Genomic DNA, 20161 nt, shown 5'->3' on the forward strand with positions numbered 1-20161 from the left:
GCTAGCTTACTGCCCAGCTATGTCCTCCCCCCGCCCCCCACCCCCAGACTTCTCCGCACCACCCTGCTGGTCAGCATGCACTGTTTCCTGGGCACCGTGTTCTCGAGTTTTATGCCCTTATTCACCTGGGACACATCCACCGAATGCTGCAACTTTCTAGGAAAGGGGCATAGGAAATCCATTTTATCGGTACCAGCAAGGCTGAAAATATTTGATTCTGCCTTTAGATGGATAATTTAGATGGGTAAATCTAGGTATAAATTTCAGGTTAAAAATAACTTTTGCTCAGAACTTTGAGGGCATCACCTGGTTGTTCTTTACCCCTCCCCCTCCACCAGTGTTGCTAATGCAAATCTGGAGGCATCTGTTTTATTTACCTCCAGTGGCCTTAGGGTGTTTATGCTGGGGCTTTGAAATTTCATGGCATAGAATGGGGAAATGTCCTATTCTGAGCAGGAGAGCATTTCCTATGAAGGTACAGGTCCCTCAGCCCTGAGGAACGGTGGCCATGTTACTTCTTGGGTAGCTTGCTTCCCTCCATTCTCTTTCCGGGGCTCCAGTGTTAGATTTCTTGGCTGTGTCTTGTGTGCATTATCATTGCATTACTCTCAGAGCTTCTGTCTCCTTCCCTATATGGCTACCTTCTGAGGACTCGATTTCCTTGACTATTTCCCACTCATTCTATCAAATGTTTTATTTGGGAAGCGATATTTTTGCAGCCTATAAAGATTTTCTTGTTCTTTGATCCTCTCATGTATCAGCCAGTTCTTATTTAACAAACACAAAATCTTCTTAAATCCTTCTCAGTACCGATTCTAAAGTTTTTCCTTGTTTCCTTTAATCTCTTTTATTCTGTAAATTATGTGTTTCTTCTGAGAGGTGGTTCATTTTCCTATTTCTTTTTTTTTCATGTCACTAATTCTCCCCAACTCCTCAGTAATCCCTACTAATTTATCATATTTGAGAAAGAAAAACCAGGCCGTTGTTTCTCCTACTACAACATAAATGGAAGTATTCCCCACTAAACAACCCTGAGTTAGAATTCATGACTGGGAGGGTTGGCGTCCTTCCTTGAGCATGAGGGGGAGAAGGGCAGCCCAGGCTTGTTCCAGCACACCGCCCACATGCCTGTGTAATTCAAACTTCGTCTAGGCCACCCGCAGCCAAGCCAGAGCCTAACTTTCTCAGTTTGTCCAGTTTCTTCAGGAGACCACGCCTGTGCTTCCCTTGGAGTAAGCACTGGCCGCAGGGTCACCATCTTGGTAGCAGAGAGGGTATGTGAGTGGGAGGAAGAAGCTGACTTCAAGTTGGGGCAAGCACCGACTTCCAGTGAATCCCTCCATCGTTAGCCCCATGTCTCTCCCCAGATCCCAGCTCAACTCTGACAACTGAGCCTGTCTAAGAACTCACAGAAGACCGCCATGATGACAGAGCTGATTCTTGGGAGAAAATTCTATGTTTTAATTGCTCATCAGTCCTATCTATTTTGCTTTCTAGAAAATTTATGGCCTGCTGGTTTCTGTGTTTTTGTCTCTCTTAGGGCTTACCCACTGTAATTTTGTACTTTTTTTTTTTTTTTTTTCTGAGGGTCTGGACAGAGGGGAGCCTGATGCATGGACAGAGTGTGCCATCCTGAACCACTGTCCAAGACTCAGTCTCATTTTTTAATTTATATTTTCCTAATTAAAGTCATATAAGTGTCGGTGATACTGGAAAGGCTTTGTTAGAATTCTACATAAAGTTGTCACTTTCCTACAAAGGTACAAAAAAGACCTGTTTGCCCCACTTTAACTAACAAGGCTGCCATGTGGTGGGAAGGGAAGGTATTAGTTTCTGTGGATCAAAAGAAAAGACATCAGGTAGGCCTTCTGGGCCACCCAGCATCCCAAACACTTAGTTCCAGGTCCAGCCACTAACTTATTATAATGGGATGCTAAAATGACAGTCTCCCTTGCTGCCACTTTGGCGTGGACGTAGAGAGGACGGAAATCAGACGCCAAAACAAGAGTGACTTTATGAAGACTGTCTGATCACCATTTCTGTCCATCCTGGGCTCTAGGAAGATGGAGGCAGGGGTCCACAAGTACAAAGGACATTTGCTGAAGACATTTTCATCTCCGTGCTCTCCGAGGGAAAGTGTGGAAACAGTGGGCTTCCACGAGACCACTGGGGTGTGAGTTCCCTGCTTTTAAAAACAGGTTCCAGAACTCTAAAGGCCAAACAGCTGATGGAACAATCACTTTGTTGGCGGAGGCAGGGGAGGATGGTTGGGAGGCAGGAGAGAGACTATATTAGGTGCTCGTCTAGAACACAGCCCGGACTGGGACTGGGCTTGGAGAGCCAGAACTTCTGAGGAAGAAGCTGAGCCTGAGGGGCATGGCCAGCAGGGAATGCCCTGGAACTTCTGAGACTGGGGAGGAGACCCCAGCGAGGTCTATGTCCAACCCCACCCCACAAGGAAGTGCTGGTTGAAAATTAGCCTTTGCCGCCCTTGAAAGAAGATTAAAATGTTGACTTATATCACAGGCTGATCACATTCAAATTAGTAAATCTAAACTAGAAATTTTTGTTTTACTTACAGGTGAGCAGAAAGTTCACGAAAACTGATGGAGTGATTGTCCACTGTCAGGGAAAGATCACCTCCGGGAAATGCTACTGAAAGGAGCAGTGGCAGCCAGAAACCGTGTTGCATTCAGCCCACGCCCCCAGGGTTGTGTGTTAAACAAACTTGCTCATTATTTGGATAGAATTCCAGTTTCCTCTGAAACCTGACAGCAAAACCTGCAAAGCTTTTACATGGAACTGGGTAGGGCTTCTCCGTTTCTTACAACAGGTGCACCTGGCTTCATTAACAAGCCGAAGAATGGAGCGGAAATCCCCAAATATGCGGCATTTGGGATCTCTATCTAGTATGTGAGACTCTAAATACTCAGTTTAAGTCCACTTGGCAGAGGTCAGAGATGGACATGCCTTGACCAAACTCTTGTCCCTATGAAGCCAATTTTGACTGTAATCATTGTTTAAGAATTTGCCTTTAATTCATTTCATTTTTTGCCTGAAAATAAGCGTCTGAGGTTTGACTTAACTTTAATATGTATTTACAACTCAGATTTCTCCTTCTAATAGGATTAATCTAAAGCAGAAAATGAAAGTCTCATGCTGTTTCCTTTACAAAAGAGAACAAAAAAACAGGTACTGGTAAAGTCATATTGAACAGGATATTGAGACATTGTTGAGATATTTTTTGCTTTCTTCAAAATCGCTAGTTACTTAAATAAGTTAAAAACTGGCACTGTATTTCGATATTCTTGTTGTTTCTCTTTGATAACAAAAAAATATACTGCCTCTACCCCTGTATCATGCACATTTAAGAGTTTAGAGAAGCTGGACTCAAAAGTGATCTAGGTTCAAATCACATCCCCCTCACTTCGAAGCCAAGTAACTCCAGGTAAGGAATTTCTTACCGAAAAGCCTCAGTTTCCAAATCTGTAGGATGCGTAAAAATCACACCTTCTTCCTTAAGTTGTTGGAAACCACGAGATACAGTTTGCAAAGTGTCCGACACAATGCCCATACGGCAGTATGGGGTTTTTCAAAACATACTTTTATTCATCATGCACTAAGGGAATAAATTTAACTCTTAAACTCTCAAAAAGAAAAAAAAATTAAGCAACCTATCTGTCAAGGGAGAGATCTAAGAACTAGTTATGCTGTTTATTTAGTTTTCTTCCTCTACCAGTTGTAAGTCATGATTGTTGAACAGCCACATTGCAAAACAGGTGTGTGGAGGGGATGGGGGGTGGGGGGCAGGAGGAGTTTCTACAACTAGCCCCAGGAGCAGGGATGGGCTACTCCAATGCCTTCCCGAGTGTTTCCCTGCCTGCTTCTTGTAAATCTACCCTCCACTCTGTTCCCGGAATGGAATTTTTAACGTGCAAACAGGATCATGTCAGCTGTCTGAGGGAGGGGCGAAATTACACGCCTTTTACTACTCTACTCATCTCCTCTACTCTCTATTCCCCCACCCCCGCCCCAACCCCGCACCCTCTCCCCCATGACCTCTACCATCCATTTCTGGCACAGGAAACCCTGATCTGCTGGCACTCTCTACCCATCTCCCTCCCTACCCCTCCCTCACCACCTTCTCTACTCTTGGACTTGGTTCCAGCTACCATTCCACACTTATTCCGTCTACACCACTCAGCTCTGGAGCTACCACATCAAGGAGGCGTCCACAGCCCACATCTGACACCACTGTAAGATGTCCCTTGTAGGAGGGTCCCCCAGAACCAACATCTACTGGATCCCAGCACAGGGGGTAAGATTGTCCATTCATGTCTGTTCTGAAACCAGGTCTCTTGAGGGCAAAGATGATCTCTCATCCATGTTTGTCCAACACAGACATGAATACGTTTTCAGACTCAAAAGATCTCCTTTGTGTCTGAAGCAAAAATGAATGTCTTCTTCCGTACACATCCCAGTTAGTATGGCGGTATTATTAAATAAAACAAATTGACTTTTACTGAGGCCAGTAATGTGCTAGTACCTTCTACATGCTACCTTATTTACGTCTAAATTAGACAAAGAGACACTACTGTGATCCCCTAGATGGGAGAACAACTTCAAGAAGGTGTGTTATGCACACCGTGGACAAGGCAGAGTGGGATTTCCACTGGGGCACCACTGTATGATGAAAAGACCTACCAAGGAGGAAAAGGAGGAGGTAGAAAGAAAACATTTTAAGACGGCTTTACATCCTGATGACCTAACACCTGAGAAATCACACTTTTCTAGGTTTAATCTGAATTTGGTGTTTTCCCAGACAGCTGGAACTCCCAGATTTCTGCCCGTACTTTATGAAGTTTGGCCACTGGGAAGATGTAGCGGAAAATGGAGGGGAATGTTCTTTATCAAGTGCCCCCTACAACTGATGGTTTGAAATCCTCAGATAGAACCTTGAATCTCTGCAGACGATTGTAGCTAAGCAATAAAAACTGCTTGGAAAGAGTGTGCACATTTTTCCAGTCTCCAGTTTTCCTCTTCCCCCTGTTTTGTGGACCAGCCCCGCCCCATCCCCCATCCCCACCTCCCATCCCTCTGCCTTGGGAGGGTTCCCCCGCCATCCTTCACTGAAACTCTTCCACAAAGTCACTGAACAGTCTTCCTTTGCCTTGACTTCTTAATTGCACTCGACATAGTATCCTGACCTTCTGCTCCAAGACACTCTTCTCTTGGCTTCTCAGAAACGACACTGACCTACACTTCAGTTTATCTCTCTCTTTTGCTGCCTCCTTCTCAGCTCCCAGACCTTTGCATCTGTGGGGCCAATCAGTTTGGTCCGTGGACCTCTTCTCTCTACACTTTCTCCCTGGCGATCTCCCGCAGCTCCATGGTCTTCAATACCATCCACCTGCTTATGGCTCCCTTGTGTCAGTCTCTAGCCTGGGCTTCTCCCCTGAACTCTGACCTACGAATCCAGTTGTCTAAGTTCATGTATATTTTGAGTCTGTTGGACAGACAGCCCATGTTCAAAACCAAGATCTTCATACTTACTAGCACCGCCTCTAATCCAACTACATCCTCTAGCGGGCCCCACCTCAGCCCACAGGGACTCTGCTCTGGGTGTTGGGTCTGTGAGACAGTCTAGCCTATGAGACAATCTGGTCAGCTCTACTGTATATATGAGGCCGAATACTACTTTTTATAACCTCCCTTTGTACCATCCTGACCCAAGTCATAATCCTCTCCTGCTTACATTTACTGCCATAACCCCCTACTGGTAATCTGGCTTCTGCTCTCGATCCCTTACAATGGATTCTCCACAGCAGCCTGAGAGACGCTGTTAGAAATGAAGTCAGCTTGTGTCACTCCGCTGCTCAGGTCCTCAATGGCTCCCACGGACTTGGCACAGCCGGCCACCTCAAGTCCTCAACAAGACTTCTGAGGCTTGGGGCGCCTGGGTGGCTCAGTGAGTTAAGCCTCTGCCTCGACTCAGGTCATGATCTCGGGGTCCTGGGATCGAGCCCCACATCGGGCTCTCTGCTCAGCAGGGAGCCTGCTTCCCCCTCTCTCTCTGCCTGGCTCTCTGCCTGCTTGTGATCTCTCTCTCTCTCTCTCTGTTAAATAAATAAAAAATCTTAAAAAAAAAAAAAAAAAAAGACTTCCGAGGCTCTCCCGCTCACTCCCACCGGGCTGCTCTGTTGGCTGACCTCATGTCACTTCTTTGCCCTCCTTCCCCCTGATCCATCCCCACTGGACTCTTTGCTGTTTTGCAAACATATCAACAGCATCTGCCTTTACCATCCTTCGAACTTGCTAGTCCTTCTGTTCAGCATGCGGTTCCCCAGGTATTAATATGGTCAGCCCCCTCACTTCCTTCATGACGGACTCGAAAGTCACCTTCGCATTACAGCGTTCCCTGGCCGCTCTACCAAAACTACTTATCTTGCTGATTTTCTGTCTTCTCCATTTGAAATGAGGCCAAGCAGTTGGGTTGGTATTGGTCACTGCTGTATCCCCAGGGTCTACATCAGTGCTGGAACGCAAGAGGTGCTGAATTATTATTAAATGAATGAACTCATTCAATAGTGAAAGTCACTTTCTAGCCCATATTTGTACTTCACAGTTATCAGTGACCGATCTCCAAAATCACAACCCCGAACACCCAAAAGCTATTTTTCAGCCTTGACTTCAATTGTGCTTTCGATTAGCAAACCGGGTGGCCCCAACCTTTCCGATGCCTGGAATGGTATCAGGCACGCAGATTAGGGGTGGGGTCCCCAAACTCCACTATTCCTGATTTCTTGCAAAAGTTGGAGTCTGTCCCCATACCTTTCCGGGGCCATCGTTTTCTAATTTCTAAAGGGGCAATAGGATCTTCTTCCACTCAAGAATTTATGCGGAGTTACAGAGTAATTTTAAACTCAAAAACCATCAGCAGCAATTTGCATGAGAAAAACCTTTAAATGCATATTTAAAAGCATGCATTGGGAACAAATAACTCAAACATTAAAGCGTTCATTGTAGCTCTAAAATTAAGAATCCTCCATGGCACGTTGATTTTTCCCCCCACCCGGTGGCGTGATGAAATATGGTCAGAAAATCTGAGGAACAGAGACAAGAGAAGAGACAAGAGAAGCCACAAGGAATTGTGGGAGCTCGGGGAAGTGCTCCTCTCTCTGGCCAGCACCTTCCTATCCCCAAACACACACACCCCGACATCAAACTCTCAAACATTCATTTAAGATTTTACAGAGGATAAGCGATTTTCACCACATATTTACTTTTAAAATCTCTTCCTAAATTCAGTGATGTAAAGAGCAGCGAGGCTTTCCTTCTGCCCCATTCACACTCCCCAAACTCTCCAACAGACCCATACTCCGTATTTTCACAAAGACAATTGAGGGGAGCTAGCACGTGGTTAGGATATATATATAATCAGCAGGAGAAAGAGCTGTAAGCTAAACTCTTGGTTTCTTTCCCCAGGTTTGCGCAGGAGATGAAAGGGCTGTTGGCAAGCCACAGGGCCCTCTGGGACTCAGGATCTGCCCCCTGTGGCCACTGAGAAGGGCAAGGAGGGCGGTTTCAGTCCCCTACAAGCTCTGAGGTTGGCTCCCCACTCCTTGCCTGATCTAGTAACTTATTTTACAAGTGCATGAAACAGTGCTTCCAAACTTACATACACAAAGTTTCCCTGTGTGTCTCCTAGCCACCTCTGCCATCCAGACTGCTAATCCCCAGTCCTTAACTTTGGTTCAGCCGCTGGGTCGGCATTAATAATCAGCTACCTCCAAAACGCTCTTAAAGAGTCTGAGAGAGAATATTTTCATTTCAGTAAAACACAGCTAGCTTAATTTGGCGGCAGTGGAATTCCAGCCTGCATCCTGTTACAACAGGCCGGTCCACACTGGCAATTACTGTGCTGAATTACAGCAGCCTTTGGACACCTGCCTCTTGTATGCAACAAGTTCCTTTTTTTTTTTTTTTATCCTATTTATCTTCAGTCATCTATTTATGTCAAGAAAGGAAACATATGAGCACAGCATCTGTTACTAGAGTGACACAATTACCAAATACTTTCATAAGAGGAAAAAAAAATCAACAATAAATCTGGGTTCGCTGTCAGGTGCTTTAGGAGACAAAACATTAGTCTTTCAATCACAGTGGCTTGCTTGAGCAGATGGTGATACCAGCAGAGAATCCCCAGCTCAGCCTGGTGTTTGATGGGCATAAGGACCACAGAAATGTCACTTCTTCCCAACTGGCAGAGAAAAGCAGGTTTCTTATCACAAACGCCGTCCAGCCCAACCCCTTCTTCCCTATAGTAAGCAGGTAACAAGTTCAAGGACTTCCTTATGGTTACTTTCCCCCCTTGCTGGATACTATGTAAATGCAACGGATATGGGGGAGTCCTTTGCTTCTCCCAGTAACTAAATTTAGACAAAATATTTTTAAAAATTTTGAAGAAATTAGAGCCATAACAAAGTAGTACCAATTCAAGGCAATTAATCGTTGGTTACTTTTTCACTACTCTGCAAATCTATGTAAACTGAATGGCTGCTTTGGGAAAAGTCTCCCATTTTTCTACAAAGCATGTGGGTAACTACAGGTGATCACAGAGATTCTACAGTTTTTATTTGCTTTGCTCTTCTTCTGGATATCATCAACAGGTGTGCGTGGGTCTTTGTTAAACTTGACTTAATTTTATGGATGTCTTAGACTTCGGATTGGGGCACGAGAGAGAGAGACTGAGAGGCCGTTAGTTTGAGACTGCATTACTTCTCAAAGAAGTAACGGGCATATTTTCGTCTAGACACTAACGTAGCCTAGGGACGCCCGGCTCTCCCCACGTCCTGCGGATGCGGCACCCCGGCCCCGAGACACGCCCAGCTCGAGAGCGGCTCAGGGCCCGCGGTCCGCGGCGTCCCGCACGCTCCCCTACGGAGCGCCCGGGTCGCGTCCCCTCCCGCCTCCTCCCCCGCCCCCGCGGGCGAAGCCGCGGAAAGTGCCGGGCGAGCCGGTTACCTGCCAGGCTGCCCGGCCTCTGGAGGGTGGCCGTGGCATACAGCTCCTGCGAGTGCTTGCTGTACTGCTCGGACGCGTGGACCAGGCGCTTGGTGGGCGACAGGGTGGCGTACGTGCCGATGGTGGAGCTCAGCTGGTGGATGGGCGAGGAGGAGATGGTGGACTGCACGGTGGGGGGCGAGGTCACGCGGATCGGGGACAGGCCGGCCGAGGACACGACGATGTTGATGGGCGAGCTGGTGCTGTAGGACTTGGCCAGGCGGCTGGGCGACTGCTTGGGCGAGGAGCCGCGCGGCGCGGCGTAGGCGGCGCCCTCGGGGGCCGAGCCGCCGCGCTGCAGCTTGGTGGGCGAGCCGCCCTGCGGCGCGGCCAGCGGGGAGCCCCCGCGCGGCGGCGCGGGCAGCGTGGAGCTGGAGTAGTAGAGCGCGGCGGCGGCGGCGGCGGCGGGCGGCGCGTCGGGCAGGTGGAAGGCGCTGCCCAGGCTGGGCGCGAACGGCTCCCGCGGCGGCGGCGGCGGCGGCGGCGCGGGCTCGGGCCCCGCCAGGTGCGCCGCGCGGCTCGTGGTGCCCTGTGCGCGGGAGAGGAGAGGACACGCGCGCTCAGCCAGCGGGAAGCAAAGCCCCCCGCCTCCTCCCTCCCCCGCCCCCCGCAACCTTTCCCCGCGCGGCCCGGCCCCCGGCCAGGGAGGGGGCACCTCGGGCGCTCGGCGGCACCGCCGCGGGAGCGGGACGCAGGACGACCTTCTCGCGCCCGGTCTCTTCCCCCGGGAGGGACCCCTGGCCGGCCTGGGCCGGCCGACAGAGGGGCGGGAATCACGTCTGGGAGCGGGACAGTGTGCTGCTTGCATAGCTAAGGCGTTTCTGGAATAGCAGAGGCATCGCATTAGGCACCTCAAGGTTTTAAAAGGCCACCCCTAGGGCCATGGGGATCTGCTTGAAGGCAGTCAGGATCCGCTCGTTCTGATGAGACTTCGAGGCGCCAAATCCCCCGCCCCACCCCCACGGTCATGTCACTGGATACAGTGTCTACCTCCAAAATGGGCTAAGTTGCATACTTATCTGGAGAACACCAAGAATAACCTACTTCTCAGAGTTTATTCTGTTGCTATTGTCGTGGTGATTCTTCTTTTGGGACCAGAAAGGTTGAAAGGAGGGAAAAATTCCAAGTCAAAATAAATACCCTTGGTCTTAAATTATTTAAAAAATAAATAAATAAAGCATTTCTAGAGGAATCAGAGCAATTGCAAATAAAAGACTAAAAAAGCTTCCCTTTTCTAGTTTTTAACGGTGGGCAACAAATCTTTGGGCATCTCTCTCTCTCTCTCTCTCTAGCTGGCTTTTAAGAGCCCCCTGCAGCTGTGTCTTCAAACTGAAAGCCAGTTGCCTCTCATTTATTTACAAGAACACAAAAGACAAGAAGGGCTGGGGTGGACTGGAGAGACGGCTGGAGGGGAAAGCACTTTCCTTGAATCTTGTCCAGAGACAAATTTGCATCCGAATGAAAACACTGCATTGTCAGACACTCCTGGGCAGGGGGTCTGGGGTCTTCCAGGCTTTCCCGGAGGAGCAGAAAGGTTTTTGAGAGCAGACTGGTGTGAAAAGCGGGTAGGACTGGGCGCTGAGAGAGAGAAACTGGGAAGGAAGGTTTCGAAATTAGGGGTGGGAACGGAGTGGGAAGGAGGCATTGGGTAAGGTGGCGGGAGGGGGGAGAGAGACGCAACAGATGCCGTCCATTAAAAGTTTGAGCGCTGCCTCTCCACCCGTTTTGGAATGACCATTGGCAAATGAACAGCCTGGGCACCGCCATCAGCACACACAGCGCATTCCAAATGTTATCTGGATGTCTGGTTCATGGGAAGATCCAAGGGAGTTAGTCGAGTAAAATAAAAATCCTTTATTAAGGACAGTGGGATAAGAGGAAATAGAGTGACGAAAGACTGTGTGTGTGTGTGTGCGTGTGTATGCATTATATGTGACATGTGTATTCTACCTATTTCTGTATGTAAATTTTATATAAGTGCACTGACAAAGATTTTCTCTAGTCATGCTCCTTTGAACTCTCTACTCCATTAGCCCCTGGTTTGGGGAGTTTCTGTGCTCATCTCTTAAGTTATCTGGTTTTAGCAAGAATCCTGCTGAGGCAGTTTACCCAGAGGCACCCCGTGCTTTGCTGGGGGATCACCCTGCAGGTCCCACCGGGTTCCTCATGCCCCCTCCACCCGCCCCAACCATCAGGTGCCTTCTCAGCAAGAATCCTGTGACAGAGATTTAATCAGAGCCCCCTGCCCAGATGTTTCCTCTTAGCAATTTTCTCCCCATTGACTCTACCCTGCCCCTTGGCCACAAATCCCACTTTTCCTTGTTGAAGTAAGGATAGAGCCTAGTTCACTACCGAGGTCTCTTTTCTTCTACTAGGGAATTTTTTTTTTCCCCTGAATAAAATCTGTGTTCACCACTTTACTGTCCAGCTCTAGTTTCCCTTTAACACCACTGAAGGAATTAGTTTGAATTTAACATTAGGAGTGAAAGGAAAATGGAACTACCACATCTTTGTTCACTAAGATGTCTCTAGACACTACAGTAAGGCCTGATTCATGGTAGAGGTACCATGGATATTTGCAGAATAAAGGAACAGTTAATGAGGCCGGTCCTAAGTCTTTGGCAATGGGGCTGGGTTTATGTGAGGATTATATGGGTGGAGAAGCTTGATAGAACCCGAGAGCTCCTCCTGAGCCCTGAGATATCTTCCGGCATCTGCCAGAATCGTCAGAAGGGAGCTGCTTACTTCCAATGCTGCTTCCATCCCAGTAGAAGTTCTGAGCAAGAAATGCACAGGCCGGGCTTCTCGAACCTGACTGTGTATTATCATGAGTGGTGAGCTTTTTAAAAAAATCTCAGTATCCAGGCTATACCTTAGCCATTCACACAATCTCTGGAGGTGGGACTCAGCAGCAGGCTTTTAGGAAGCTCTCCAGGTGATTCCCATGTGCAACCACATAGGCGAACAAGTTCTCCCCAGAGCACTGGTTTTCTGAGTGTGGTCCCACCACAGTCAGCACCAGCCCACCCTAATTGAATCGGAGGCTCTGGGACAGGGGCCCAGGGGCTGTTTTAACAATTCTGAAGGTGGTTGCTAATTTAAAGCCCCCGGTCTAGAAGATCTAGATCTGATGCAGGGGTCTGGAGTGAGCCCGAGAGCCTGAGTTTCTAACAACCTCCCCAGGGAGGCGGATGTGGGTGACGGAGAACCACCACTATAGCAGCAGACAGGGACCTTCTTCCTTCACTTTTTTCCTGAAGCCCTCCTGGGGCCTGAGCTACATTCCGCTGTGCAAAACCCAGCTGACAAGTAGCAGAAAAGCCTACGATAGGAAGTTTCTCTAAACCTTTCCCACAGGAGAAGGAGGAGAGAGAACCCCAGAGGCTCTAAGGAGAATCCCCTGCTTATAACGGGACAAATACTTTGTGTTATGTCTTGGAAATGTACCATTCATGATAACCCTATGTGACATTAATTATTCCATTACCAAGTTGCATGATTTCTAATACAACAAATACTAAAGTATACTTATTAGTATGTGTATTAGTATACAAATACTAAACTATACTAAAGTATATGTAATATAAATTAAAGTAATGCTATGTAGAACTCTAGGATTTAAACATTAGAATGATGCGGGTCCTAGGAAAACCGCTGATAACCCTTGGCACACATTTAATTTCCCTTTCAGTCTGTTGGAACACCTAGTCTCAGGAGCGCTAAATGCTAAATATTATTGTCTCCAAAGAGTCCTTAATAGCCCCCAACGCTGTGGAAGTTTTGAGAACTGCCATATCAGCTCCCGGTATTTTGACAGGCTCTAGCATCCAGTTCAGAAATCTTTTAAATATTGTAGGATCTTGGTGACATTTTGCCATTTTTTACATGAAAAAAATTAAAACACAAGAAATAAAATTTTTTACAAGTTCTTTAAGATTGGTATTGTTCCTGTTCAAAGTGTTTTATATCTGCACTGCCCAGTATGGTAGCCAGTAGACACAGGACCCTAGTGGGTACTTAAAAATGGCATTGGATTTTAACACATATTTTAATTAATTTGAACTTCAATAGGTAAATGTGGCTGCTGGGCCACCTTACTGGACTGTGATATAAGCTCCTTTGCAGTTTATAATAAATAACCTAGGGGTGTTAGGCTCCCTTCGGATGGAGTCCTAAAGGCCCAGGAACTATTCTTTGGTTACAAAGAGAATTCTGTTATTACCGTTATCAGTTGGACAAAAGGAGTAGTCTTTTGGGAGCTTGTTTCCACTCTTGTGTTTGTTTTGTTCCATTATGTAATTTTATTTAGCAATTCTTAGCTAGTTAAGGATACAAAATCCATGCCTCAGTCCTAGGTTTATTACTACCTAGGTCACTGGGTTAAAAAGAATATAAACAGATTTTAACATGGATAAAATGTCACCCACTTTACTGTCATAAAAGCTCAATTCTACTTTAAAAGTATGTTAACACGGGCACCTGGGTGGCTCAGTGGGTTAAGCCTCTGCCTTCGGCTCAGGTCATGATCTCAGGTTCCTGGGATCGAGCCCCACCTCAGGCTCTCTGCTCGGCAGGGAGCCTGCTTCCTCCTCTCTCTCTCTCTCTGCCTGCCTCTCTGCCTACTTGTGATCTCTCTCTGTCAAATAAATAAAATCTTTAAAAAAAAAAGTATGTTAACACTGTAAAACTGTAAATCTAATTTTAAAGGTAGAGTTCCAAAACTTAAAAAAAAAAAAACAAAAAACAAACCCAAAACAACAACATGAACAAAAAACTAATTACTATATACCTTCTTCCCTAAGGATATCTGAAAATGCAATAAGAAGTGAAATAATCTTTTTATGATGGGACCCTTAAAATAATATAAAAATTCCTACATACTTGGAGCAGATCGCCCCCTAATACTCTTGTCCTTTGAGAAGGACAATTTCTGTTGGTATTTTCATTCTCAGCTCTTTGGAAGAGACCAACACAAAGGGCTACTTTGTTTTTCCTAACCCCTCCAAAATGGGACACTCACCTATGTGAAATTAACAAGGAAGTAGAACATTGTCAAGTAAATACTTTGATTAAATAGTTTCCAATAGGCTGACTTTGGTGTACACTAAATGTCTTTCCTTCCTTACTTCTCATTGTGGAAATTCATCAAGAGAAAAAAGAAACATTCTAGTTCCAATGGATACTTTATGTATATTATATCTCAAGTTTAAAAAAAAAAAAAGGTAGAGATTTTAAAAAAATGAGACATGAAGGGAGCACCTAGGTGGCTCAGTCGTTAAGTGCCTGTCTTCCGCTCAGGTTACAATTCCAGGGTCCTGGGATCCAGCCCTACATTGGGCTCCCTGCTCAGCGGGAAGCCTGTTTCTCCCTCTCCCTTTCCCCCTGCTGTGCTCCCACTCACTGTCTCTGTCTGTCAAATAAAAATCTTTTTTAAAAAAGGAGACATGAACAATACATACAACTTATCCAAGCTCTTAGATATTTCATTTGCCTAAGATTTTACATATAAGTTTCAGTTGGGGCAGATCTAGAACATATTACAGTTGTGATTTGTCATAATTTGTACAGAATAATTTCAGGCCTACAATTATGACATTGTTCTTTTCTGGAAGTCTGAGCCCCTGAAAATATGGCGGTCTTGGACCAGAACGTGGCATGGGCCTCAACACCGAGCGCAGTTGCTTCCTCATCCCTTCACATTTTATCTTCCGTCCAGGGATGGGCATGGAGCGACATAGGGGAAAAAAATTCCCCAAACTCAGAAACTTAATGTTCATTCTTTGGAGACCTGTCAGTGACAAAAACAAACAAACAAACACAAAAACAACAACAAACAAAACCAACCCACAAGAACCAACCAACCAACCAACAAACAAACAAAACAAAATAAAAAACACAGCCCAACAGAGGCCTGCTATGCGGCAGCCAGTTAACAGAAGACTTGACAGCTCAGGCTGTGTCGGGAACCTTGACTTCAGATCATGAGTAAGCCGTGTCACCGTGGTGAGCACCACATTGTATAAAGCAGGTCCATGATTTATGGGCAGCCCTCGTGAAGATGCATTTAGACCTGCCAAGTTTCCCGGAATTGTCAGCAAGGCCCCCAACTCTGGGTCAGGAGGAATATTTGCCCAGAATGCCGGGCAGCCAGGCCCACGCTGTCAGGAATGGGCAACGGGACACCCTGCTCCGAGGCTTCTCCGAGGCTTCCCCGAGGGAGCCTGATGACATGGGGTCAGCTGTCTGTTCCCCACCAGCTGTCTCATCGTTTTCATTTTCCTGGGATTACCATCAGACTGGTGAGCCTAGTAATTCCTGGCGCAGAGATTCCTGGTTGTGGAGGCTAAGGAGGTCCTGGGCAAAAACAATGCCACGAGAGGCAAAGCCAGAAAGCGCATTTCCAAGGAAGGCAGAGGCAACAGGGCGAGTCCGGCCAGGCGTGGAAGAGCAGCGACGTGGGGAGGTGACACTGGTTGGATGAGCAAGGGGCTGGGCAGCTGTCTGAGGGAATGCAACTAAGAAAATAAAAGCGATGACTGGAGAATATTTGTTCGATGAGTTATGAAGCCTGAATAGTTCTTAACTACTGAAAAACTGGACATGGTTTTAAGATGACATCTTTGAAGAAATACATTTCTAAACCAGGACAAGCTGGTAACAGGATTTAGAAATACTGGCTACATGCTGTTGGTTAAAACATCTGAGAGCATGTAGAACTTTCCTAGAGTGAGTCTGCACACTCCGGGGGACAGAGTCCTTTACTCTGACAACTTGGAAATGAGGAGAAATCACGCCTCCAAATGCCAAACAGTCTCATTTAGGTATTGTCTGAAATGCTCCTACAACACAACACAATTAAAATGGATCTACATTCCCAGGTAAGTTTTGTGCCCTTGAACTTACCCTCTGGGATGAAATGTACTTGCTTGAACACTACAATCATTGCCCCCCCCCCCCCCCCGGTTTTGTTATCTTCTCTTTTGAAATTAACTTTAAAAGGAATGCCACTCTTTAAAATAAGTCCCAAGGTAGAAAATCCTTGCACCGTGAGAAAGGTTTGATTTTGGAAATAGCCAAATAAAATCAAGAGCCTTGTCCAGCAATTTCCCCGAGGAACACTGGTTTTGGGAAAAACTAACATGAAACACAAAGAGACAGCTTCTGTTCACAGTTCAGGCTATCCCTGGAGTCATCAGTGCTGGATGAAGACAGAAGGGCAGGGTCTACCTGGCAGTGACCTTGTACTAACACTGAAAGGTAGTGCCCAGAGCAAAGAAAACATAATTGAAAAACCAAGGAGTCTGGAAGGAATTCCTTCCCCAGAAGAGAACAACTCAATTAAAAGGGCCATAAGAGCTATAATCTTTGAGATAAAAATGGAGACCACTCTCACTGCTTTCTTGGGAGGGAGGGAGCAGAGGCACTTGCAAACCTATCAGCCCTTCACTGCAGTGAGAAGGAGGGAACACTGCATCTATTTTCTCGGGGTTTCCCAGTCACTAGTACAAACCCGGTGGTTCCGATTTTTACATCCTGGGGGATGGTTTTTCCTACCCTCTGCCCTCCCTTTAATAAAGGTATGATTAGGGTAGTTATCAATAAATATTCAGAAGATGCTGTCATATGGCCATTAAAAGGCTCTACCAATGGAGGGGCGCCTGGGTTGCTCGGTCTGTTAAGCGTCTGACTCTTGATTTCGGCTCAGGTCATGATCTCAGGGTCCTGGGATTGAGCCCTGCGGTGGGGGCGGCGGGGTGGGGGGGGGTCCCTGCTCAGTGGGGAGTCTCCTTGAGATTCTCTCTCCCTCTCCCTCTGCTCCTCCCGCCCCCCTGCTCACAAGCTCCCCTTGCAAATAAATAAATCCTTCTAAAAAAAGCCTCTACCAATGGAAAAAACAGACAAAAACAGGGACATGTCTTATATAAATTTATCTTAAAGAATATATAAGGAGGGATTTCTGGGTGGCAACTTTTTCTAAAAAAACAAATAAGCCTTGGCAAAAATATACTACAAAAAATTTTTATTTCAGCAAGAGGTTCATTCAGTATTTGCTTTAAGAAGCCAAATATTTGCTTAGAGGAGGAACTGCTCTAGTACAACAAACACATACCCTCCCTGCCATGAGAGATGTTTCAATTACTGAAGCCAGATTATAGATATTTATACTGAAAGCAGAAAATGGAGGGGGAAGATTTTAAAGCAGAGTAAGGAGAAAGGATTTCTTTCTTTTTTTTTTTTTTTAAGATTATTTATTTATTTATTTGACAGAGATCACAAGTAGGCAGAGGCAGGCAGAGAGAGAGGAAAAGAAGCAGGCTCCCTGCTGAGCAGAGAGCCCGATGCGGGACTTGATCCCAGGACCCTGAGATCATGATCTGAGCCGAAGGCTGAGGCTTTAACCCACTGGGCGCCCCAGGCACCCCAGAAAGGATTTCTAATAGTGGTCATCTGAAAACTATCTTAAAAACAAAGGAACCGCCCATTTCCCACAAACATGCCAAGAAAACTATACAAAATGGCATGATTTCTCCTCTGAATGCTTGGTACAGTATATATTCTACACTAAATACGTTCCTGTGATTTTGTGTTTTCCAAGTTCACTGTGACTTCACTGCTCCTAAATATTACCAAACAACAACTTCGCTCATAATTAAGCAAACCAGAGGGCTGTCATCCCACATGTCTGTATGACCCTTTCCATTCAACGGCCAATACATAGGTGTTTACTGGGGATTTGTTCCTCCTTTGCACCATGTGGATCTCTGTCCACCAAGCCACCATCCACAGAACTCTCTATCCCCTTGACCTTCACAATGACCTGACATGAAACTGCACCACTTTAGTGATGATCCAAATTCAATGAACGCCCCGCCATGAGCACCAGTGAGCAGATGGTATATTTATAATAATGATATAGTCTAAGTGAGCACTTTTAAGACATAAAAGTCAAGCCACGTCCAAAAAGTAGGCCAGATCAAAAAGAAATGGCAAAGTTCCTTCTGAAAAAGTTTACCGCTGTTCTAGGCTCTCCACTGTTGTCCAGTTTTATTTTGCAAAATTATCATACAATTCTTCATTTCTGGTAGCAAGCAGGCATTTTCTGGGATTATAAATGTGCACACACTTACTCCCATTCTGCTGAAGCACGTGAGAGTGGTTTTAAAATCTGTAGGCTCCTGCCAGTGCCCCTGTATACAGGCGCACCCTTTCGTATCTCTCACATATTTGGTTTCTTTGCGGGAAGAAGTGCCTGGTGAGACTGCTGCATGTGTGCACGGGGGGAGAGACTAGCGTTTCTCGAGGGACTCCTCTATGCCTGAAGTCTTGTATCCAGCATTTCATACAACCCTTGGAAATGGTAATGTGAGCAGAAGCAGGCAGGGCCTGGAGGGGGGCGGGCTTCTCGGTATGCTCCCTCCCCACCACCTCTGCGGCAGGAAAATACAGAATAAGGCTGGGGATGGAGGAGCCTGATGAGCACTTGGGGAACCCCGGGCCAGATATTTGCCAAGTGGAGATGAGCTGGGTCTGGTTTCTGCTCCTGCAGCGAGGCCATCTGAGGGGAAGAAACCCCGATGAAACTAAGTTTAGGACGTTACCTCCGCTAGAACAGAATGATGCTTTCAACCCACGAGTCAGGCCATGCTGTGCCTCCTCCAGGAAAAGACAAGACCCTCACAATAACCCACAGGGTGTCCCAGCCCTTCGAAAACTCCTGTGCCCAACTTTAGTCACCTTGGCCTCCTTGCAAAATGTTCTGTCAGGGGCGCCTGGGTGGCTCAGTGGGTTAAGCCTCTGCCTTCGGCTCAGGTCATGATCTCAGGGTCCTGGGATGGAGCCCTGCATCGGGCTCTCTGCTCAGCGGGGAACCTGCTTCCCCCTCTCTCTCTCTGCCTGCCTCTCTGCCTACTTGTGATTGCTGTCTGTCAAATAAATAAATAGAATCTTAAAAAAAAAAATGTTCTGTCAACATGCCGGGCCACCTCATCTGGGAGCTGCTGCATTCACTGTCCCCAGGACAGCCACACACCTGGCTGGATGTCTCTCCGCCTTCAGGTCTTTCCCAGCTGTTACCTTCTGGACAAGGCCCCCCAGGCCACATCCCGTTCCGCACCTTGGATCCTCCTAACCCTGTTCTGCCTCATCTCCTCCTCAAAGACATCATCGCTTTCTGACGAGCTATGTAATTTACTTATTCCCAGGGTCAGTTTTCTGAGTTTCCATGGCTGCTGCTAGAATTAGGGTTCCTTGAGGGTGGGGACCGTGCCCCTTTTCTTGACTTCTTTATCCTGAACCCACGACAGCTCACAGCACGCAACAAACACACAGAGCATCTTGGATACATTAAAGAATAACCCACAGATGCACAGAAGTACCTAGAAAAGCAGCTCGACTTTAATTGTGGGACCTCACAAGAGTCACACAAAGGCCAAGGTTAACTTGGAGGGAGAAGGGGGAAAGGACGGAGAGAAGGAGGGGTGATCTGCACAGTGTATTTGAGGATGGGGTACGGAGCTTGCAGGATGGGGGAATGAATAACCATAAATTGTCTCATGTTACTTCCCTGAAAGGCTTTGGGGTCTGATGGGAAGAGTCTTACCTTTTGTGTCTTCCGGCCCTATGTACTCAACTTAGAGTCTGAGGAGAATGACTTTCAAGGATTTTAGTTTGGGTAACAGCAAAGAATTAATATTTTATTGCACCTTCTATGCCTCATAATTTTACCTGCGGACTGATATGATAGGGCAATTGGCCTCCTGTAGACCCTGGTGATAATTATTCCACAAATATTTATTATGTTGAATAAACTAGAGTATTTTTTAGTTGAAATTAGAATCTTTCAACATGCATGATACTCCTTTGAAATTGCATTCTGACATGATTTATGAGCCAGACAGAAAACCATTTGCTTTACTTTAGAATTACACATATTTTTTAGACTAAAAAAAAAAAAAGAAATATTTTTGTGTTGATTGATTATTGACCTTATTAACTTGGTCTGGCATCGGTTGGCAATAATTTGAATTTCCCTAGCCCTTTTGGCGCTCTCTAACTACAAGATATTCTAAAAATTAATCCAGCCTTGAAGAAATGACCT

General features: G+C 46.4%; 1 protein-coding gene across 4 annotated transcripts in view; it reads right to left on the bottom strand.

The window, feature by feature from the left end:
* The window catches only part of CTNND2 (catenin delta 2), an 895372-nt gene that overhangs the window by 366000 nt on the left and 509211 nt on the right, over positions 1 to 20161 (bottom strand). For all 4 annotated transcript variants that reach the window (XM_032861879.1, XM_032861878.1, XM_032861875.1 and 1 more), the window contains one exon: positions 9025 to 9592. In XM_032861879.1, coding sequence (XP_032717770.1) covers positions 9025 to 9592 — 568 coding nt within the window. The remainder of the gene's footprint in view (positions 1 to 9024; positions 9593 to 20161) is intronic.

This window comes from Lontra canadensis, unplaced genomic scaffold, assembly GCF_010015895.1.
Source record: "Lontra canadensis isolate GAN:19392208 unplaced genomic scaffold, GSC_riverotter_1.0 scaffold22, whole genome shotgun sequence".
NCBI classification, from domain to species: Eukaryota; Metazoa; Chordata; class Mammalia; order Carnivora; family Mustelidae; genus Lontra; species Lontra canadensis.